This window comes from Crinia signifera, chromosome 2 (assembly GCF_055691185.1).
Source record: "Crinia signifera chromosome 2, ASM5569118v1, whole genome shotgun sequence".
NCBI lineage: Eukaryota > Metazoa > Chordata > Amphibia > Anura > Myobatrachidae > Crinia > Crinia signifera.
Window position 1 is genome coordinate 34,696,506 of NC_139218.1, and position 25,282 is coordinate 34,721,787.

The 25,282-nt window shown below is 44.3% G+C and overlaps 1 protein-coding gene across 2 annotated transcripts in view; it reads right to left on the reverse strand.

Moving 5' to 3' along the window:
- The window catches only part of CXADR (CXADR cell adhesion molecule), a 56,939-nt gene that overhangs the window by 26,182 nt on the left and 5,475 nt on the right, over positions 1-25,282 (reverse strand). For both annotated transcript variants that reach the window (XM_083171889.1, XM_083171888.1), the window contains exon 2: positions 976-1,142. In XM_083171889.1, coding sequence (XP_083028015.1) covers positions 976-1,142 — 167 coding nt within the window. The remainder of the gene's footprint in view (positions 1-975; positions 1,143-25,282) is intronic.

A 25,282-nucleotide genomic window follows, 5' to 3' on the forward strand; every position in this document is an offset into this window, starting at 1 on the left:
TGGCTCCCAACAAATTATTATTGTTATTATTATTAATAATAATATCTTTATTTGTCATAAAATGCACCACATGTGATGAACATTGTGAACCATGTGCACTGCAGGGGGGCAGATGTAACATGTGCAGAGATAATTAGATTTGGGTGAGTTATTTTGTTTCTGTGCAGGGAAAATACTGACTGATTTATTTTTACACTGCAATATAGATCTCACTTTGAAGTAAAACCCCACCCAAATCTAACTCTCTCTGCACATGTTACATCTACCTCACCAGCAATGCACATGTTTTTGTCCATTTGAGAAGGAATTTGCATTTGTGAGTGAACCAGAATAAGGGCCTATCATTTTTTTTTAAGGTTTCTAACAAAAAAGTGTTACACCATCAGATTGTCCATAAAACGAATGACAGATTGTCCATAAAACGAATGAAAGTGAATACGCCTTTATGCAAACTATCCCCAAAAGCTGAAGTTTTGGGCCCATTTCAAATGTGCTTCCAGCTTTCACACGTGAGAGTGCACCAGTCAATGTATCTGACTTCTACAGGAGTGCCTGGGGTATAACAACAGTTACTGATAACTGTATACACAACAAGAGAAGTGGCACTGAGCAGTAACAGCTGCCAATGTCATAGTTACTGATTGCAGGATACAGAACAAGAGCAGCGGTACTCAGCAGTTACCCATATAAAAAGTTGGCTGTAGAATAAAATTATGGGCTGAATGTAATAGGCGGAGAGACGCCGAAGGTGCGGGAGTGTGTGCGAGAATGGGTGTATTTTGAAAGCAGCAATCATAAATAAAGCCAAACCAACCAGGTTTGGCCTGGTAAATGATTGCCGCTTTAGAAACACGAACAGTCTCACACAAACTTCCGCACCTCATGGGTCCACCCTCTCTATAATGGACACCTGGGTGAAATCATTAAATATTATACGTAGGGTAATCGGTCCAATTCATATAGCGGTGTACATACCATCTGATCTGCTTTTTGGGCATCAGCTGCCACTAAAAACCATTCAATATCCAATGTCCCAATATCATCAGGTGCAGTTGTAAACCTGCAGTCTAGAGTTATTTTTCCACCTTGGATTCCTTCAAACTTTGTATCGGAGGGAACCAAGTCTAGAGCGCTAGAAGAAGCTGGAAAGATAAATAAGATTACAGTGAGCAATATGAATACAGGCAGTGTGAATGCAAACCAAACAGGCATACAAAGCATCATTATCCCACAAATACAGCCATGCCGTATAGTCTGAATGTGAATCCAAACCACCACCACTAACAAGCTCCTCCTACAAGCTTCATGGAAAACACTTCAACATGGAACCTCCTGTTTTCTCTATTGCATCATAGTGCCATTCAAGGAACAAGCGCGCGAGCATACAACAAAGCATGAGGGGCCAATGGGAAACGATATAGACAAAATGCTGCCTTGCTAGTAACCAATGGGGAACGATATAGACAAAATGCTGCCTTGCTAGTAACCAATGCTGGGGCAGAAAGGTATCAATGTTTGGCACAAGAGATTATGATGCGAGGATTGAATTATGAAATAATAAAGTAAATAAAGCAAACCCTACACCCACAAGGAAATACCATTAACCATCTGCTTAGTGGTTTGTAGGTTTCTTAAGAATATACAGTGATCTGGTGTCTGCACTGTAACATTATCTATTGCTACGCTATTGAAAATGCTGTAAAGGCAGATACCAGGTGACACCAAGACAATGTAATACATGTGCAGGGATATAAGGTTGCAGTAGTTCCATAGAACATGGAATGCCACGAAATTCACATTGTGTGAACATAAAATATTACCTGGACAATCACAGTGTATTGTCAATGACTTAGGAAGGAATGTTTCACAGTATCACTATGTTTTTTTACAGTGTATACAGTATACAGTGGTTGTTCCAGGCAGGAAAACACGTAACCAGATGTAGTAACCCAATATACCCAGTCTCCGTCTTTGTAAGTCAAAGTTCCGTAACTCATTGTACAAAAAAAAAAAGACAAAAAAAAAAAACTTTAAAAACATATAAACATAGAATTCTATGGCAGACAAGAACCTCTTGGCCCATCTAATCTGCCCGTTTTCATTTATCTGTATGGCGACTTCAACCGTATTTGTTATGCCGTGTTCACACTGCCGGTGTGAACAACATGGCATTTATGCAGCATTGTAATGCCGGGGACTGCAGCGCCGGACTCTGTTCTCCCTGCGAAGGCAAATTCCCGGGTGAAGCAGTTCTACCTGGCAATTTGCCTTTTAACACAGGTTTTTTTGCAGTGTGAACGTGTTAACCCGTGTCTGCATACCCGGATCTCCAACTCGGAGACCACTAATGGTTGAGTGACTAGGTCGGATCATAAGAATGATCGACATACCCTAGGTCACACTGACAGGTTGACACAAGCTTAAGGTTGACATTAGTTTTTCAGTTTTTTGGGAAAAAAAGGTGGTTCTTCACACTCTCCTATCCAAGTGGGTATAGAGTGACAATATACTATAACTGTGCCCAAAGCATGGCGAGTGCAGTGAGGCGGCATGGTACACTTGCTAGGTGGAAAAATTATTTGGGGATTCGTCCTATTCCAATTGAATAGGACAAATCCTCATTAGTCCTAAAAGAAAAGAAAAAAATGGAGGGGGGGGGGGGGGGGGGAGGGAATCTCACCTAATTGAATACAGTTTTAATGTGTCAAATTCTGATTGAACATTCCATAAAAATGAAGTGAAAACACCATATTGTAATTAGCACATTCTGTCCCTGAGACACAAGCAAAAGGATTAATGTTCTCTGCAGAACGTCTACAGCTGTTTAATCATATAGCGCCAATTATATTCCCCAGACAATATGTAATTTTTACAAAATAAGGCGAAATATACATACATACATACACACACGCACACACAAATACACACACACACACACGGTAATCTGATGCTAATGGCACACACAGGCTATGAGCAAATGTAGGGAGATGTAATTCTCTGCGGATAGGACTACTGGCCTATTTTTAGACCTCTGACCCGGTCATGCCCCCAGGTCACCGATATAAGACAGTGATCCCGTTTTCATCAGGCTGTTGTTGTACAAGAATATTTGCATTAAACAAATCGGGCGTATGCTTACATAGACCATTCAAATGAATGGAGCCAGGTTATTCTCCCACCGTCTGAAGAAAGGAGAGGCCCCATGTGTAACATAAAGCCATCAATCTGTTTTCCATACAGTCATTCAAGTTATTTAAATAAGTCACAGACATCGGTGTTGCTTCTCCCAATATCGCCGACATCAGATCAGTAATTTGAGCACAACTGTATTTAACATCATTGAAGCAGAACAGACCCAGCCAGTGGTTCCAAACTTTTTATGAATCATGACACTCTAAAGCAGGCATGTCCAAACTGTGGCCCTCCAGCTGTTGTGAAACTACACATCCCAGCATGCCTTGCGTTTTAACATTCCATAATAGCAAAACTGTGGCAAGGCATGATGGGACTTGTAGTTTCACAACAGCTGGAGGGCCTTAGTTTGTACATGTCTGCTCTACAGTATCAGAATTTTCTTCACAGTACCCCAAGGACAAAAGTTGCTTAATTTAATATTTTTTTCTAAATTTCTAATTAAGAAAATTCTGCTTTTATGTCATTCTTAGCATAATTTATTTTGTCGAGGCACAGGATTCACTTCTGATAGCAAAAATAAATAATAATTGACACCTCCTGCACCCTGAACTGCAGCGCTAATGCACACTAGGGCACAGGTTCTCAAACTCGGTCCTCATGACCCCACACGGTGCATGTTTTGCAAGTCTCCACACAGAATCACAAGTGAAATAATTAGCTCCACCTGTGGATCTTTTAAAATGTGTCAGTCGGTAATAAGTGCACGTGTCGGTTGAGCTGAAAAATTTGAACTGTGTGGGGCAGCACGGATGGTGTAATGGTTAGCATTACTGTCTCACGGCGCTGAGGTCATGGGTTCGATTCTCACCATGGCTCTAACTGTGCGGAGTTTGTATATTCTCCCCGTGCTTGCGTGGGTTTACTCCGGGTACTCCGGTTTCCTCCCACAATCCAAACATATACAGATAGGTTAATTGGCTTCCAACAAAATTCACCCTAGAATGTCTGTGTGTGCGTGTACATGTGGTAGGGAATATAGACTGTAAGCTCCACTGGGGCAGGGACTGATGTGAATGTTAAAATATTCTCTGTAATTGGAAGATGTCAATTGGTAAAGATGATATCCTTTCCTCGTATACTATATGTCATACAGACATTGCCAGTGTTGATCAAAGATTCAGATATACAGTTACTAAATAAGGCGATCAGTAGATTTATATGGGAGGGAAAAAAGCCCCGAATCTCAATGTATAAATTAACGCAACAAACCTCATCGGGAGGTATAAACCTACCATGTATAAAGAGCTATACATTGGCAGCAAATCTCAGATATGCTACAGATTGGATACATGCAACGGAAAACTATGTAAATTTAGCTATAGAACAGGCTTCTTGCCCGGGCATACCATTGATAAGCCTGTTACATATGAAACCGTCAAAATTCCCACCTAAGGTGGCAAGTAACCTACTATTAGTGGCAACTTGTAAAGCATGGCGGCTTGCCCACACTAGATTGGGAACATCCTCATATAATACCCTATCCCAATCTTTACTTTATAACACGGTAACAGACGCACCAACTCTTCAGGATAGCAAACTGATTAAAAGTTATGAAAAAGTGGGAATGAGATTACTGTACCATGTTATGAATGAAGGTTGTACAGCTGTATTGCCATATCAGGAATTGTGTGAAAAATATGTCGATATATCGATACCCAGGTTTGTATACTTCCAGTTAAGAAGTTATGTGCAGAGTGCCACCGGAAAAATACTGGTAGCTGGAAATGGAAAAAATCTAGACAACTTAATAAAGAGTTCGGGTAATAGACCGATCGCAACCTCATCGATATATAGACATATTAAGAAACAAATATCTGTGGAGGACGAGAATGCGGGATTTATAAAGTGGTCAAACGACCTTCCAGGCACAACACCACAAATGATTCTAAAAGCCTTTGTACGATTAAATAAAACCTTAATCTCCGCAACATATGCAGAGATGCAGTATAAATTGCTGCACCGGGCATACTACACGCCGAAAAGAAGGTGGCAGATGGGTCTAACATCAGACTCAACATGCTTTAAATGCAAAATGGCTGACGCAGACATAATGCATTGCATGTGGCAATGCCCAGAGGTAAATACCTTTTGGCAGACAATCAGTAGCCATATAAAGAACAAATATGAGATTAACGTGGCACTTACCCCAGAATGGGCCCTATGGGACATATATACCCAAGTAAGAGTAAAGAGCCTATCCCAGGGACAAAAAATTTTCGTGGCAAAAATTTTTGCCGCTGCTAGAAAGACAATTTTATCTCAATGGGTTTCAAATAATACTTTAAGTCTGACCATACTAGAACCCCGCATCTCGTACCTGTTTCAGATGGACTGGCTTGAAATGTCGTTAAACAAAGAAAAGAAAGTAGGAAAATTCTTCTCCATCTGGTTATCATATGTTAAAAACCTTACCTCAGTAACAAAAGAATCACTAAGGCAGGCAATAAAACTAACTACTTGGTATAGTTCAGAGACAATACGCCTAGGAGAACACCCTTTCTAAAATAACCTTAGAGAGTCACGATAGGGTCAGAAAATCAATAGTTGAAATGCCTAATAAAATAGGGATAAGGGACAAAATATTTGTGAAAATTGTAAAGAGTTTCTCTAAACTGATAATTGCTAATAATGTAAATGTTTTTATATGCTTTTTGACGGTGCACTATGTTATGTTTCATGATATGCCTAGGAGAACACCCCTTCTAAAATAACCTTAGAGGGTCACGATAGGGCCAGAAACCCAATAGTTGAAAGATTTAATAAAATAGGGATAAGGGACAAAATATGTGTGAAAATTGTAAAGAGTGTGGCTAAACTAATAATTGCTAACAATGTAAATGTGTATATATGTTTTCGACGGTGTATTATGATATGTTTCATGATATGCCTAGGAGAACACCCCTTCTAAAATAATCTTAGAGGGTCACGATAGGGCCAGAAACTCAATAGTTGAAATGTTTAATAAAATGGGGATAAGGGACAAAATATGTGTGAAAATTGTAAAGAGTATGGCTAAACTGATAATTGCTAATAATGTAAATGTTTTTATATGTTTTTGACGGTGTATTATGATATGTTTCATGATATATTTATATGCAAGAAAATTAATAAAGTATAAAAGAAAAAAAAAATATTCTCTGTAAAGCGCTGCGTAATATGTGTGCGCTATATAAGAAACTGTTAATAAATAAATAATAAATAATTCCAGAGGACCGAGTTTGAAAACCACTGCACTGGGGATACTAGTCCCCTGCCCCCCCCAAACAACAGAATAGTAGAAGCAAATGGATTCTCTCACAGGCACTGTCCAGTCCACCTCTTCCTCAACGCCCCTTTGTGTGATGTCCCTTCGTCTCAAGAAAAAGGGAAGTGAGAAAAATCATATGATTAATTTTCACATAAGCATTCCTTACGACCCACCAAAATAAATTGGTGGTATGAACTCACCTCAGGTGGTGAGGAACATTCATATAAAGGTTTCTTTAAAACAACTTCTATAGAGGACTAGAAGGCCACAAATTCTGGGCTTCTAAGAAACAACACTGACCAAGACGTTCAGTCTTATATTCCTCAAAAGGTTTCTTTATCCACTGGACTCTGCAGACAGCACATAAACTCATTTGGAAACAGGATTTTATTTCATATCACAGAAGTCATAAAGACAGCATAAATGAGTCAAACACTCGGTCCGGATACAAATACTCGGCTCACCCCACCAGATGGAAGCGGTGGATGCCCCAGAAGGGCTCTCTCACTTCTGTTTGTTCATATATGCTATGATCGGAAGCCACAGGACTGGTTTTACCTACTACACTAACCACAAATTATTCAAGGCACTCCAGGGTGCTACGGCGCTTAGTTTGGAAAACGGTTGATGGCAAACACAAGTCAGTAAGTCCAGGTTCTTGTATTCAAACACTGTGGGCCCATTGTGGACCGTTTTAAACCAGCATTGAAGTCAATGGGCAATTGTTATTTTTAAGAGCAATGAACAGATCCAATCCAGCTTCCAGCCCAAACATTGTATAGGGGGTAGTGGTTCACAAACTGTGTGCCTAGGCATCCTAGGGTGCCGTAAGCCTCTTGCATCGGTGCCTCCGGATGGTGGTCCATGACCAATTAATTTATGGTCTAAGTGATAGGCAAAACCAGTGGTAGTAGCTGCCATCAACAAAACATTTGGACAAATAGAAGCACAATCCCGTCCCCTACCGCGTAACTGAACATAAGGAATAACAGGCCAAATAATCTAAATTTAATGGGGGGGGGGGGGGGGGGGGTTTCTCCAAAATTCTCCAAATTTACCAATAAAATAAAAAAACTACTACATGGGGTGCTATAAAAAATAAAAAAACTTTTCTACTAGGGGTTCCATACAAAAAACGTTGATACTCTAGGGTGCCTAGAAAGTTTGAGAACCAGTGGTATAGGGATCAAGCATTGGTTTTGCGCTCACCTTGACCTGGGGGAAATGCCCTCCTGCCTCTATGGTCTTTCATTCTGCTGCAGAAATATCGGTTCTAGGATGCCAACATGCAGTAATTCAACTTCAAGGGGCACTGCAATGTTAAGAGTGACGTTACCCACTAAGGCCCTTTTCAGATCGCTTCGCTCTGACCCGTGTACCAAACCGCGCCTAGCGAATGGATCGCCCACGCCGCCCATTTGCATCGGCATGCGAACGGATGTTTTATGTGAACGTTCATTCGGATGCCTGTGAGAACATCCCCCATGATTCAATGGTCAGCGACCATCGAATGATGTGAAAAGCGCACGCCCATGCACGAATGGTCTAGAACACTCGTACATATGAGTGAAGAAAAGCAGGGATATGGGCGGCAGTTGAGACCCTGTTAAGTCAACTGTCAGCCCCCCCGCACGCATGTCACGGCCGCATTTCCACACGCACATGAAGCGCAGGGCGTGCGCATATGGTAATGACCCTGATCAGGCCACATCGCCCCTCTACACCCCCTGCTCGGAAGGCCAGGAGCGAGCACTCGGCGACCAGACTTCTTGCACAGCTCACTCGCTCACTGCATACAGACATGCGCAGAAAATGGTTCTGCGCATGCGCACAACCCAACGACGGCCTTTCCAGTCCCTAGTACACACCGATCTCTGTGCTGCAGATTGTAATGTCAGTGACAAGAAAAACAGGGTAGAGGCGAGGACCTGCTATTTCTAGATGCAAACACTGCTCCCTCCTATGCACATAAACCAAGATACAAACAAACTATAACTCACGGAGAACAAATATCCAAGGCTTAGAACAAAATATACTCCTGGGCAACCTGGTCTGGCCAGCCCCTTATTATTCTACAATCTAGGACAAAGGCTCCCAAATTCAGTCCTCGGGGCACCCAATCTGCCAGGTTTTAAGAATAACCATGGCCCAGAACAAGCTATTAAATCTAACTGATTGAGGTACTAATTAAGTCCACAGCGCCCAAGCATGAGTTTACTGAAAACCTGGACAGTTCGGGTGACTTGAGGACAGAGTCTGGGAGCTGAACCGCACTTGTGTATGGGCACCTTAAGAGACAGTTGGTGAAACATGCAAATGGATTCTAGAACTGGGTGACAGATATTTTAAGAGATCCACATTATTTTTTAGTAACTCGGGTAGGGTTGGGGAGGGGTCGGTGGTGTTCGATGAGGAAGCCTGGGCAGATTGCTTACTGAGCCTGGGAACCATCAGGTGCCTTCTAGAAGGAGCTCTTATACAATGAGAGCTGTAAGCTGCAGTGGTAAGAAGTCTATTTGTACAGAAAGCATTAGATGGATTAATGGCCAAAGTTCTCCACGCCCCAACTCTGATGACAAACAACCTGGACTTGATAACGTGCCAATAGTTACACAGCAAATATGGAAGCTAGCCATGATTTATAGATGTAAGTAAACTAGATGGTTTACTTACACCTCCGATGGTGGGGTGGCTGTGCGTGCGCAGGACCGGTTCTGGGCATATGCACGGCCCAGAAGCCACAGTCCGACTGAGAGGCTGCTGTCATTTTGTTTAAAGGGATAGATCTGCAATACCAAAAATATTTTCTTTGTGGTCAAGCCAACACATATTCAAGTTCCTAAAAGCTAACATCTGATATCGGCTTGGAATATGGATAAACATATGTTGCCCAGAAAGGTTATCACTTATTTATTTATTAACAGTTTCTTATATAGCGCACACATATCCCGCAGCGCTTTACAGAGAATGTTTGAACATTCACATCAGTCCCTGCCCCAGTGGAGCTTACAATCTATATTCCCTACCACATGTACACGCACACACAGACATTCTAGTGTTAATTTGTTGGGAGCCAATTAACCTACCTGTATATTTTTGGATTGTGGGAGGAAACCGGAGTACCCGGAGGAAACCCGCGCAAGCACGGGGAGAATATACAAACTCAGCACAGTTATGGCCATGGTGGGGATCGAACTCATGACCTCAGTGCTGTGAGGCAGTAATGCTAACCATTACACCGTCCGTACTGCCCAACTTCAGTTGTTTAGCTTTCACACTGATTCGCTGACCCAAAATATTTCCGGGAAAACCTGGGTCCTAATTCGGTGTGAAAGGGTCATTAACTTGGTCTATCCAGGGCCTTCAACCCAGAGTCGAACATCGGCCTGACCTGAATACAATGGAGTCTGAAAGCTAAGACCCAGGTTACCTTTTGAAGTTGCTGATTGGCTGAACCGTGAAGGTGACAAACTAGGAATTGCCCGGATGCAGAGTGTGGTACAACAGGGATTTAGCAACTGTGACACAGAGTGATCGAACAAAGGCTTATGTAGGGTACACACCACGACGACCCGCTCACGATGCACATTGTGAGCGGGTCGCCAGTGTTTCTTCAGACCCGCTCACGATGATGCGGGGGGGGGGCACGACCCGCTCATGATGTGCACCGTGAGCGGGTCCGATCCAATGGCGACCCGCACCCGGCAGTATGGTCGTTATTCAGATCCTACCTGCAGCAGGTAGGATCTGAATAACGACCGACCCGCGCATCGGATCGGTATCGGTCCACACCAGGACAGAAAAGGGCCCAATCACCACACAATCTACATCCAATTGGTCGGAATTGGATCTAAATTGAGGGGATCGGGCCCTAGTAGTCCTGGTGTGTACCAGGCATAAAGGTGTGAAAGGGGTATTAGACATTTTAGGGGGCTAATAGGACATAATTAATGATCAGAGTGGTAAAGGAAAGCAATTTATTTTTCAATCAAGCATTCAGAAGGTTCTATCTTTCCTAAAATCTGAATACCCATGAGTGGCAGTATATAACATCCCCAATGACAAGGCCTGGTCATCTTTCTATAACAATTCACACTTAAAAGTTGATCTCACAGGGCTCAGATTTCAGTTTAGGTTTTATTTACAATGGAGATGAAGTTTAAATACTACTATATAATGCTGCTAAATTATTATTATTAAACATTACTTTAATACAATCAGAAATACAGCATTCTACAAATGGGACGGGCCCGCGCATTGCGTGTCGGGGACAATGTAAGACACTCATAAAAAATACTTGTTAAAAAGGTAAAAGCTTTTATGTAACCAAGGTGACGTATAGACCTGACGGACGGTGTTCCGTGTATGGAGATACAGCTGTTAGAAAATGAAAAAGACTGGCCAGAAAACTCCAGCTGGTAACCTTTCAGTAGAGCAGATTGCACAGTAAGACGGCCTTCTGTCCGGAGATTTGGCCGCTAGGTGAAGGATATACAAGTTATGAATAGGTCATTATGTCTCAGCATTGAGATTCCAGGTGCATAAATGAAACCGGCTGAAAGCAGAGGATAGTGGTGTGCTAGCTTGCAGGTGGTAGAGATTCTACCTGGCTAGCATCCATAAAAACACACGACGTATACCGTAATGGTGTGTACACACGGGTCGATTTTGCCTATCGATTTTGACTATAAAAAAGATAAAATAATTAAATAAAAATCGCACCATGTTTTGCCGCATCCGACGCACAGCCCCGCGGCGGCGGTATCGCTATGGGCAACATCCCATCTTCAACAGAACTCCCATCTTAGTAAATTGACACCTTGGTGTTCAATGCTAATCTGGGCGTGCCGATTCCAAATCTGAATTTGCACTTACCCAACACATCAGGGTTTCCGTTATAGACCTCGCTAACGTTTACGTGGTACATGTTTTATATAGTGTTTGCTATTTTCCACAAATGAAATGATTTGGAATCAGCGCACAGAAATTAGTCAGGAACACCTGGACCTGTCAGTAGCTGGCAATAACTCATTTTTGTTGTCTGGGGTAATTACTGGTGACTGACCGAGGTTTGTGGATGTTCTGTAATACAAGATGGCGGAATCAGTAGAAAGAACGGGTTCAGCAGTACGCGGCGAATAAAATGTGCACGGGCGCAGGACAGGTCCTGAGTAATTGTACGCAACCCCCCTTCTGATTGACAGGAAAAAGTGTTTGCATGGGGGGTGCGGAGGAAGGGAAAGCTGATGGGGGAGTGTCGCACCTGTGTTCTGGGAGTGTCAATGATGCATACTTCCTGGCCTCGCAATGTATCCTGTGACGACCACCCTGAGTAAGCTGAGGCTTAAGGTGCCCATACACGAGTGCAATTTAAAATGTGAAAAAGTATCAAAGCGCATTTGTTTTAGCTCAGATACCGATCAAATGTGTGGCCCTGTGCGCATTGCCGGAGATTACAAGGGCAGCACTAAGGATTATTTGGATAACTTCATGCTGGGATCGCATGTGATATATCGTATGCAAAAGGACAGCATATGATATGAAACCACATGCGATCCTGCCAGATGGGAAGCTGCTGGGCGGTTCAACGGGGATCGTAACCGGCTTCTTCCCTTGGAGAAATGACATAGTGTATGGGGGTCTTTAATCAGCTGGCCATCTGCGAGTTTGATCCCTAGCTGCAACCTTGGACACAGCGCTGGGATCACAAGTGCAGCATCCGGTCACTCACAATACGTCTCAGATTTTTCCTAACAGACAGTTGGATCATTCTTGCACTTTACATCTTCCAAAACTCATACAGTTCCTTTTGCCTGCCCGGGGTGCAGATCTTCTCTGTGCTGCATTTCTGTATTTCAGAACTAATATACAGTCTGCACTGTGCTAGAAGCACCCGAATGTAGAGACACACCCCATGCAGAGAAGAGGAACTGCATGGCTTTTGAAAGATGCAAGGGTGAGAGAATGAACACGAATATAGCCTCACCTGGGCCTTAGCTGCTTACAAAGAGTGAAGCGACACCCACCAGCTACGCCAGCCTGTCCTGCCAAACAAAACAATCACTTCAGGGCAAAAATAGGAGCAAATCTATAGACTTGTGTGCAATATATAATAGGCATAAATAAATGCACAAAGACCAGGGGGCCGTCCCTCATTTGCTTTCTATAAAGTATCACAGAATGCACCCTCGCAGGTCAGGGCCTCTCACCCATCTGACCATTTGTGAAAGTCTTAAAAGCCAACAGGGATTGCTGCCCAGGATCTTGTCATATTTACAACCATGATCCAGTAAATACGACAAAACAGGCGATGTTAATGTTGCAGTCGGGTTATATTTAGGTGTGGAGTACACAGCAGATTGCTGCAACTCCGGAGTAGTGTTTAGCTGGTCTCTAGGTTACCTAGCAACAAGCACAGTGGTGACCTGGCTCCTTTGGGATACACTTTGCACCAGAGAGAGAACCCAGAGACAATGCCACTGCTGTCACACACACTGCAAACACTAAACCAAGGATAACCACCATGAATCATCAGTAAGCACATAAACAAAACGACATTTACAAATGTTGCCTCTAACAGCACTATACTGCCGACTGGGGATCATAGACGTCAAAGAGAAGTCCCCACATTAGTAGTGGTCACTATACAAGTGGTCAGTGCTTGCCCTCAAATGCAGCGACTAGGTCAAGAACGGTTCATTTCAGTTCTTGGCTTCGTGCAAGGAGAGGTGGCAAGCCTGGGACACATTTACCCTTTCAAAGGTCCAGGCCGTGAGTGGCGAGGTCCAGACTGTGGGGAATCGGCAGCTGCGGCTGCGGCTGGGCGCTTGTAGCGCTATTTGCCGGGCAGCGGGGTGGGAGAATTTGAAAACATTTTGAAAAGACTGGCAGGACGCTGCTAGGCTGAGAGGGTCGGGCCACTCTTCAAATCCAGCAGCGCTTCCCGTCCCACTGCCCGGTAAATAGCGATACGAGTGTCCAGCTGCCGCTGCCCGAATCCCCACAGTCTGGACCCACCACTAGCTGCCCAGACCCAGCCACCCACCACTGGAAGCAAACCTTTCACACCAGCCTGTATCCCGGGCTGGTCCTAAGAGCAACCCTACTATCTAGCAGAGTTGATTTCTTGGTAAACTTTCACGGGAACCTTGCACACCAGCGCTAGTCAGGGGTTGTTCCCGAGGCCAACCCAGGAATTCAGGCTGGTGTGAAAGGGGTATTAATGGCATATGTACTACATATGCAATGAGTTATCACAAAGGACAACACTCCCGATAAGAGAAGTCCTTTGTGATATCCACACTTATGGGTTTAAGCCCCGGGAGAACCTGAGCCGAGGGATCCAATCGGATCCATCTACAGAACGGATGCAGAAAGAAAGCCATAGGCTTCTATAGGGCTTTGCACTATCTGGGGATTAGTACATATGGGAAACGCGGCCAAAGCCTGAAAAACGGGTTTTTGTCTGCATTTTCTTTTTGTACATCTCTCCCTTAGTGATAAACTGGAGAGAGATAGAGGGACAGATATATTAAACCTGATGAAGTGATAAACTTGTCACCGGCCACTTTATCACTTCACCAAGCTTAATAAATCTGCCCTAAAGAACCAGCTCCTGTCTGTTTTCAAACACAGCTTGTAACATGGCAGTTAGAAGCTAATTGGCTGATACTTTATCTCCATCCACTCTATCTCTTTTCAAGGTTTTGTTCATCTCCCCCCTGCTTAATAATAGTCAAATCAGCTACACCATTATAGTTGCAGGGCATTACTACTCAATCCAAGCAGACAATACCTATTAGTAATGTTCCTAGATAAAAGTTGTATTGCATTTGTATTAAAAATTGGAGACCTACTGTAAAATAGTGTATGCTCCAATAATACCCTAAGGGGAAAATTCTATAAAGACAGTAAGTGGAGGTGTTGCCCATAGCAACCAGTGGCAGCTCCAGGAGGTTCAGAAAGGAGAACCACACCTACTGCCGGCCAGTGGCAGTTGGTGCGGCTTCCATATTTTAATTTTGGACTGCACTGCAGCCTCACGTCTGGAGCTACCCCAGATAGCAAGAGAGTGTCCAATTGTTCTGAGTATAGAGATAACCAAACATACGGATGGTGTGCTGGATAGCATTACTGCCTCACAGCACTGAGGTCATGGGTTTGATTCCCACCATAGCCCAAACTGTGCAGAGTTTGTATATTCTCCCTGTACTTGTGCGGGTTTCCTCCGGGTGCTCCTGTTTCCTCCCACAATCCAAAAATATACTTGTAGGTTAATTCGCTCCCAACAAAATGAACCCTAGAATGTCTGTGTGTGCATGTGGTAGGGAATATAGATTGTAAGCTCCACTGGGGCAGGGACTAATGTGAGTGTTCAAATATTCTCTGTAAAGCTCTACAGAATATGTGTGCGCTATATAAGAAACTGTTAATAAATACATTCAATGGTTACTGTCTGCAAACCTGCTTGTCAGTATTAAACACCTGCCATGTCTCACCCACACAACAAACTATTCATTATACAAAATGACTGTTACATCATTAGTGCGCTGGGAAAAATAACAGCTTTGTGATATCAGAATGTCAGTTTGCATTTAATCTATTGCATCGCCCTCAAAGGAGTATTCACAGGGCTGGACAATGTCTTGTGTTCAGCCATTTTCCTATTATGATATTAGGATACACCCGAAGGCTGACACAATGAATCTTAACCTGATAGCAACACAACTCTCATTGATGGGGTTAACAATAACTGAATATCTCAGACAAACAACTTTTGTAGCTCTGTCCAACTGCAAAGGAATAATCGGTGCAGAACTTTCACCCATGTGACCAGGGGAGAGGGAACAATTTACCAGCGGTAGCAGAGGGCGCACCTTGACCGAAGCGAACCGTAAGAATACACGGTTCAACTGATTTGGCTTACACGTTGAAAAAAAAATGACAATTTTTTTATTTTTTTTCAAGTCCTACAGTATGTCAAACTTTTGACTGTGTCGCCTTTCTGTATTTATCGACCTATACGCCCACTGCATGTTGACCCTATGAAATGTTCTATTGGCTGTCGACACATTGATCTACACTCAGATTAAAACGCGCAATTGTTTGCTGAGTGCATTCCAATCGTGTCTCCATATCACACTGATTCTAAACAGAAACATTTAAGTAAACTCCGCACCAGTTATACGGCAAGTACTGTAGGAAAAGCTTAACGGTACTTCATTATCATCTTAACTGTGAGAGGTTTAATGAGTCATACATACACTTTACAGGATCAAAACACAAACGCATGATTATACACTTTATTTCCATCACAAGCGGGTCAACTTCACACCTAGACAAACCATGCTGCTATATACATGTATTATTTTAGCTTGCAGGGTAAATACTAATTTAAATCTGAGTCCCCTCCCAATTTATATCTCTCCGCACATTTTAAATCTGCCCCCAATCCCACAGTGCAACACAGTATTACCAAATTATCTGCTTCTTTCTTGCTTTGAACCCAACTCAGAATTACTCCCAGTATTAGTGTTCCCGCTAGGCTGTTTTAGCGTCCTGCCCGATTTTTAAAAGGGCAAAATGCGCCCTGCCCCTCTGGCAGCGCCCCGCTAAAACAGCCTGCCTCCTACTCCTCTGGTGGTACCTGGGAAGCCCGGCGCCTCAGTAGATAGCAATGCCCGGCGCTTCCCCGGCAGTGCAGAGCCTTCGGGGCGGCAGGGCCCACCCCCTTCAGTGACAACAGTGGCCGCCCCCCCTTTTTTTTGACGGCGGCGACATGAAAAATGCATGTTGACCCTTTCATGTGTCACAGGAATTCAGACCCCATCAGAACACAGTCTGAGTTTGGATAATCCCTGCGCACATCAGGCTGGTCCGGAAGAAAAAGTGCAACAAAGTTTAGAAAGCATAAAATGTTCTCCATAAAAATGATAGGTACTCTTTACCTAGAAGGGCGCCAGCGATTGAAATCGCGGGCGTCGGGGGTAAAAATCGCAGTCATCGCGGGTAAATCGCGGGTACATAAAAATCTGCTACCCGCGATGACCGCGATTTTCCCATAGGGAACAATGTTAAAAAGGCTGATTGAGCGCGATTTTCATGTTAAATGCCTCAATGCCCGCGATTTGCCCATAGGAATCAATGTTAAATGGGCCACAGAGCCCAAATAGGCAGAATTAACACTTAAATGTCCCCCCAAATTTTTAACGCCACCCCACGATCCACGCCAACCCGAAGCGTGGCGAGCGCAGCGAGCCCGCGAGGGGCGGCGGTACGCGTCCTCCGACCTTTTCATGCCCTACTATCCACGTCGGCGTGGAGTTGAGAATAGAATAGTGTGGCGAGCGCAGCGAGCCACCGAGCCCGAAGCGTGGCGAGCGCAGCGAGCCCCGCGTGGGGACGCGTTATACCTTCACAGGTAGACGCGTCCCCTCGCGTGCTTCACAGGTGACCGCGTCGCCACGGACACCTGTGAAGCCCGCGAGGGGACGCGTATAACTGTGAAGGTATCCGCTGTGCTCGCCACACTATTCTATTCTCAACTCCACGCCGACGTGGATAGTAGGGCATGAAAAGGTCGGAGGACGCGTACCGCCGCCCCTCGCGGGCTCGCTGCGCTCGCCACGCTTCGGGTTGGCGTGGATCGTGGGGTGGCGTTAAAAATTTGGGGGGACATTTAAGGGTTAATTGTGCTTATTTGGGCTCTGTGGCCCATTTAACATTGATTCCTATGGCCAAATCGGGTCCATTGAGGCATTTAACAGTAAAATCGTGTCCATCGGGCCTTTTAACATTGATTCCTATGGCAAATCGGGAGCATCGCGTCGCGGGCATCGCGGGTACATTTATGGACGGCCGCGACGCGACCGACGCGATTTCCATGTTTAACATGGATTTCAATGGGAAATCGCGGGCATCGCGTCGGTCGCGTCGCGGCCACACATAAATGTACCCGCGATCACCACGACGGGCGCCCTTCTAGGTAAAGAGTACCAAATGATACTGTAGTTACTACAAATAATGAAGCGACTGCGCCTTAAGGTTGTTGTGGAAGGGTCAGAGACGGGCTGACCTGCAGCTTCAGAAGTGATTTACAAACCTGTTTTCTCAAATAACCCTGGTAGGTTTATCGTCATGGAAACTATTTTGCTAGCGGAATAAAAGGTTGCTACATATAAATCTAAGCAGCGGTGGAAATATATATGTATATTAAAGATAGCAACAAGCGCCATTCAACATCCACAGCGCAACCTGACTGTACCAGGAGAGCCAAGCAGACACCAGATTCTATTTCCCAAGTCTTCGTCTCGGAGCATAAAGGGAATTGCAGAAAAGATCCAGAAAGCATTACAGTGCATGTATTGGGTGTGCGACACTTGCGTTACAATTAATGACCGTGTCAGCATTGATGTACACTTATTGGACGTCTACATCAGGGGTTCTCAAACTCGGTCCTCAGGACCCCACACAGTTCACGTTTTCCAGGAAGGGTGAAATATGACAATTATAGGTCATATACATGCATGTAAATGAAGTAAAGGACAGAGGAGTTGGTGCAGATGGTAAAGGCCCCCATACACTAGGGCGACTTGTCCTTAGGACAAGTCGCCCCCGACTTCCCCCTGAGCTTCCCCGGCTGCTCCCCGGGAGAGCTTGATTAGATTGGCACTTGATGTGCCATTTTTTACATGTGATAAATCGTCTTGATTTATCACATGTAAAAAACCCGGGGAGCAGGGGGGGGGAGGGCTACAGAGGTGGGAGCAGGGGGGCTGGGGACGCTGCGGGGGACACGTCTGTGTCCCCCGCTGCTGGGGACGCTGCGGGGGACAGCGTCTGTGCGGCGAGGCGGTAGAAGGAGCAGGGGGGGCCGGCGGGAGCTGTCAGTGCTAGAAAAAAAAAGCCTATACAATGAATGGGCAGCCTGTGATTGGCTGAGCGCTCTCTCAGCCAATTGCTGACTGGCTGAGAGAGCGCTCAGTAAATCACAGGCCGCCCATGCATTGTATGGGCTTTTTTGTTTTTATTCAATACTGACAGCTCCCGCCGGCTCCCCCTGCCCGGCTCTATGCCGCCTGTGTCCCCCGCAGCGTCCCCAGCCCCCCCTGCTCCCTCTACCGCCTCGCCGCCCCACTAGGTCCCAAGTCGGGTGGTCGGACGTGCAGCAGGTCCGACCACCCGACGCAGATCCGATGCGCACGGGACCGCGCATCGGATCTGAGGGGACATCAAAACTAGCCGATTTTGGTCCGATTTCGGCCAGATCCGACTGATCTGGCTGAAATCTGACCAAAATCGGCTAGTGTATGGGGGCCTTAAGTACTGGAGCATGGGCAGAAAACATGCACGGTGCAATCAGCAAACGGGTGAGCATTGTACACTGCACCGACCTGTAAATAGAATTATTATTTGCAATACTGGAAAGGTTAGAGAATAAGTAGAGAGCAGTCTGTGTGGCAGTGGATGAGTGACAACTTGCGGAGCAGGTAGTGAAAGTTGCTCAGGAATGCTGAAGTGTCTCTGTAACAGCGTGGACTGGTGCAGTCAAGGTCACCATACACTGTCAGCTCCAACTTTGGCCTGACCAACCGGTATTATTATTTATTTATTAACAGTTTCTTATATAGCGCATACATATTCCGCAGCACTTTACAGAGAATATTTGAACATTCACATCAGTCCCTGCCCCAGTGGAGCTTACAATCTATATTCCCTACCACATGTACACACACACAGACATTCTAGGGTTAATTTTGTTGGAAGCCAATTAAACTATCTGTATATTTTTGGATTGTGGGAGGAAACCGCAGTACCCGGAGTAAACCCACGCAAGCACGGGGAGAATATACAAACTCCACACAGTTAAGAGCCATGGTGGGGATCGAACCCATGACCTCAGTGCTGTGAGGCAGTAATGCTAACCATTACACCATCCGCATCATATTTTGCCAACCCATTGTGGCCTGTTGACTTTTCTCCTCCAGGCAGTCACAACGTGTATAGAAGTTGCACATCCTGTGCACACTGAATGGGCTTACTTAGGGTATAGGAACTCCTGCGCAGTAACTGCCTGACACCTCCCACTACATTATAGAGATGCATTTCACAACATTTAATTCCTTTTTAAAATGCTTCTCAACTCTGAGTGTCCAGCGCTGGACATTAACTCCATTGGTGCTGGGACTAGTATTAACACCATACAGGCTATGTTGTTACAATACGAGTCCACAGTAGTTTCCTTGTGTTAACTTTCCCGTGTTGGCGTTGCGGCACAAATGTCTATACAGTAATTGCCAGCAGAGCTGTGTGACTTGGGCCCTCATCTACATTGATGTATGTGGCCAAGACTTAACACTCAGGGTTAATAACTAAGATCAGGCGTGACAGTCCCATTCCATACATAGCGCAATCCTCATATGGGCAGAAGTAGCACTGAGCAGGGTGCCAGATAAGCAATGGGTGCTAAACCTCTAAGGCAAATCAACTTTCAAATTCATGTCTCCACCTGCCAACATCTGTCTGTATTCCCACTGTGCTATGACGCCTGTAGCTACAGAACGATAGCCAATGGTTGCATTAGTATGTATATCTTATAATAAGAATGGTGGTGAACTATGAGGAGGAGGATCATCATCATTTAGAGTTCCCAACACACAAGCTTGCACAAACACAAACTAGGGTTAGATTTTGTCAGAAGACAAAATGACCTACCAGGAAACCCTGGGACGCAGTGGGAGAAAAGACAAACTCCACACAGAGAATGTCTGGTTAGGAACTGACCTCAGCGCTATAAGGTAGCTACACTGTTGGGTACAACGTCCGTTCGGATTTTGACCATCGGGACTTTGCTGCTGGTATTGTGATAATTGATTTGATCACCACCGGGATACCGTGTGTAACCTGGTGAAGACACTTTGAAATGTAATAGGGTGAGAGATTTGGTAAGACATCTCCAGTTTTTTAAAGCGGCAATCATTTAAACTGCAAATAAACAGTTTGATTTTGCAGTGTAAATGATTGCCGCTTAAAAAAAATGGAGATGTCTTACCAAATCTCTCACTTTCTGATTCTCTCACCCTATTACATTTTGCCCTTTTGATAAAGCCCTTTACACACACACACTAGACAACAGATTGTTAACAATATGAACGATAATGATACTGTTAATGATATATCGCTCATATCGTCCAGTGTGCACGATCAGTGTCGTTAACGATATCTATTGTCGTCTGTACATGCAGCTCCATGTTGAGGTCTGTCAAGTCAGGGAGTTCCAGGGGGGAAAAGGAATGAGGGGGCGGCTGAGAGGTCGATCTGGAGTTTATCTAGTGATGAAGTATGACGTGTATGAAGGGGAAGCATTTGTTTGCTTTAACAGGGTCTCTGTCTCTCGCTACATTTCAAAATTATTAATATACAGTAGATGGACATTACCGGGCAGAAGTATATATTTAAATACGCATATATACATACGTGTATACACACACATAAGTCAGCGCCTTCAGACTGACGTGAAAGAACAGTTAAGCAGAAAGATAGAAGGAAATATTTTCAAATTAAACAGGTCTCCTAACAGCCATGGGAAAAAGGTCAGACAGTGCCGCAGTTAACCCTTTAATACATAATTATCTTTTGTCAAAATTAACCGTGTAAAGAGTTCGTTAAGCACGGTCATTGTAAATCAGACATAATACACAATTTGCAGTAATCCTAACCAAAGTGACATTTCTGCAGATTCCCCGCTCAGATTGGAACTGTCCTAAATGAAACCCTTCCATCAAACACACACACTGCGTTTTACCCGTCTATATTAGAAGACGGTATATACTTTTTTAGAATTACAACGGCATAAAAACAAAGTAACAACCTGGATAGAATTCTGCCCGGTACAGTTATCCTGCTTTCACATTGCAGAAATGGGTAATGACACGGTATTCTTAAATGGGACTTTAAAACGGGTCTGAGCCTTGAGGTGAAAACCGTTTTAAAAATCATTTAATACCATTCAAACATTCAACCCGTTTAACCCCCAAGGGACACGTTTCAAGCCATTGAAATAGAGCCATTCACACTGCCTAAAAAACGGCTTTAAAACGTGTAGGACTCTGCTTTTTAACCGTGTTGAAATACCAGTTAACATTAACCGGTAAATCAACTTTGGCACTTTCACATTGCAGCCTTAAATGTTTTAAAATGGGAAAAAAACGGCAATATACCGTTTTAAAAGTGCGATGTGAAAGGGGTATAACAGATGTGTCCTCATACACCTAGCACTATATGGAACAAGAATCTTGGGGGGAGGTTATTAAAGTCTGAGTCTAAAAGGTTGGTACACACTGGGCGACGGCTTGATAAAATATCGTTCATTTTGGCCCTTCTAAAGATATTGCTCAAAATATCGTCTGTGGGTCGTAAACGATGGTTTCTGTTGTCTGAACATGCAGCTCTATTTTGGCTATGTCGTTCACAAAAAGCTGCATATTACTAGACTCTAGCTAGATCGTTCATCGTTCGTCATATCGTTCAGTGTGTCTGCATAATATCGTTTGTCCAGGAGTCCACTGGAAAGTTGAAGGGAACTTGTTCAGCAATATCATCATCTTGTGTGTATGGGCCTTTGAGTTACTCAATTGTTTTTGGGCAACCAGCCGGCAACTTATCACAGATATCTGATCGCACTCTCATGAGGTGCGAGAAGAAAAAAAACGTGTAAACGTTTGGGGAGTTTGTATATTCTCCTCCTGCTTGTGTGGGTTTCCTCCGGGTACTCCGGTTTCCTCCCACCATCCAAAGATATACTGGTAGGTTAATTGGCTCCCAACAAAATTAACCCTCAAATTAATGTGCGTGTACACAAGTGATAGGGAATATAGATTATAAGCTTCACTGGGGGCAGGGACTGATGTGAAAGTTTAAATGCTCTCTGTAAAGCGTGGTATTATGTGTGCACTATATAAATAATTAAATAAATAAAACTAAGGCACTACGGCTGTTCATGAGTGCCGGACACATTATAGCAAGTGCCCAGCAATCACCACAGCGGTAACCACCTTACACGCCTAATTCGGTGCATTCTTTAGCGAAAATTAGGCTGGTCGCGCAAACAATTGACTAGCTCTTGTGCAGTTTAGAGACAGGAGCTATAAACAACTCAAATCGCCCCTCTGGGAGGTACTTGGAGCCAGATGTATCAAACTTCAACTGCTAACTGCCATGTTACAAGCTGGGTTTGAAAAAAAAGACAGGTTGGAGCTGATTGGCTGGCTGTTTATCGCTCTCCACTTTATCACTTTTTGAAGCTTGATACATCTAGACACCGCACCATGGATAGCTAGCTTCATACTTTCTAGCATCATGGCAGCCACACGCAATAAAAGACTGTGGCATAATTAGGGCTTTGGATTAGCAGTTTTCTAACAATCTTGGCAGGACAAATCCGCGCATTGCTGCATGTACGCGTGCACTCTAGAACCCTTCATCTTTCAAAACCCATGCAGTTCCCCTTCCCTGCCTGGGGGTGTCGCTCTCAGCTGTGGTGCTACTAAGTACAGGTCTGGTCTGAAAAGCAGGTCTGAAATACAGACCACAGTGTGCTAAAACCATCATAGCAGAGAGCGACACCCCAGGCAGGGAAGAGGAACTGCATGGGTTTTGAAAGGTGCAGGGTGCTAGAACGGAGTGGCTCAGTCATATTATTATTATTAGCAGTCTCTTATATAGCGCATACATATTCTGCAGCGCTGTACAGAGTATAGTTGAACATTCACATCAGTCCCTGCCCCAGTGGAGCTTACAATCTATATTCCCTACCACATGTACACGCACACACAGACATTCTAGGGTTAATTTTGTTGTGAGCCAATTAACCTACCAGTATATTTTTGGATGGTGGGAGGAAACCGGAGTACCCAGAGGAAACCCATGCAAGTACAGGGAGAATATACAAGCTCCGCACAGTTAGAGCCATGGTGGGAATGGAACCCATGACCTCAGCGCTGTGAGGCAGTAATGCTGACCATTACACCATCCGTGCTGCCATCAGGCCCATGCCTCGCCATTTTTCTCAGTTTGCATCTCTCTACACATCTATACCACGAACATCCAATAACAGCATAGTAGACAAGCAACTTATGGAAATATTGAGTGACAACAAAGCCGTCACATTTTTCATGCTGCAGAGAAGGGTCTGAGGATGAGTGAATGCGAGCGCAGCAGTGTAAAACATGTGCTGGGTGACCTGATATTTCATAGGGAACAATAGGATTCCGGAAGAGGCGGCTGCTGACTGTCCAAAACAGGCAGCCGATGATGAACATTTCCCCAATAAAATACAGGTGACAAATAACCTTGTGAACTGACATCCAATGGTGATGACGGCCCAGCTGTACCCCGTGTCCCCAGACTGGCCAAAACATCCACACCAACGGTAATACATTACTATTATTCTGCGATAGCGGGACACACTACTATAAAAGAGTGCAAGCCAAGTAAAAGCACATTTGGTCGACATGCATTGTGTTGATCACAGAAGAGCAACACATAAAAAGGTCGACAGGGTTGGAATGTCGACACACACTCTAGATCGACAATGGCTGTCTATAGTCAAAAAGGTCAACATGAGTTCACGTTTTTGTCCCGGATGTCGACATAGTCGACATGGACAAAGCCAAAGTGTATTCTATTCTCCCTTCATGCCCTAATGGATGGTAGGGCATGAAATACTGCATGTCGGCTCCAAAATAACCTGAAAAACTCCTGTCAACCTTTTAACTGTCATTGTCGACGAACGCTTGGGTGGACCTTCCAACCTTAGCCATGTCAACCTATTTCACGTGTCGACCTAACCATGTGACCTTCAGTGGTCGACCCCAATGACCGTATACCCATAGCACACAGATATTGGCATTTGAGTTAAAATCTGAACAGTGCAACATTCATGGTAACTTGTATTACCCAACAGCAGGAAAAGTGTATATACCACCAATTTGTCTACAATAGCGTGTTTACGGAACGTGACGGGAGACCAAGGAAACCATCACTTATCTAGGAGCGGAACAGCAATTACCTGCAGCGATCATGTGTTGCACATGCCAGTAGTAATGCTCAAATAAAACAAAACGACTGCGAAACCCAATGGCATTCAAATCCTTTAAAAAAAATTCAAATAAATAAGATTGCTCGCAATACGGTTGGCCAGTTACCGGGGAGACTGTGTCAACTTAAATCGTATATTGAACTTGTTTCGTCATTAAAAAAATAAAAATAGAATTTTTTTGTTATTTAGTATCAGGCAATAAGCCTGGAAGAGTCATAAACAGGAAATCGCAGCAAGATTCTCCCCTGACACGGATCAAATTGCTTCTGTTGTTACAGCAACTACAGTAAATCAACAAAGACCCAGTTATATCCTTAGCTGCAAACTCATTAACCCCTATAATCAGGACAATGCACCAGCTGACTATATGCAGTGGATACATTTTGCACCAGCTGACAATATGCAGTGGATACATTTTGCACCAGCTGAACAGTTCGCTTAGAACGGGAAATCAATGTGATCTCACCAATTTCCCGCAAACAAAGCCTGCATATTTAGTTTTCTTTATTTTATTAACGTTGGGATTAGCAGGCAAGGCTTAAAATTTTAGATATCGCTCATTTTATCGACCAGTGTGTATGGAGCTTTAGGGTGGTTTTCAATCCCGGGTTACAACTGTCAGGCCGGCCCCACAGTCGTGACCCGGTCCCGTTCTCGGCCCGCTCGACTGCATCTCGGAAGGTGGGATTAATTTTCCCACCTACCGAGTGCCGAAAAGAAGGCGTGGCCACGACAAAACGGCC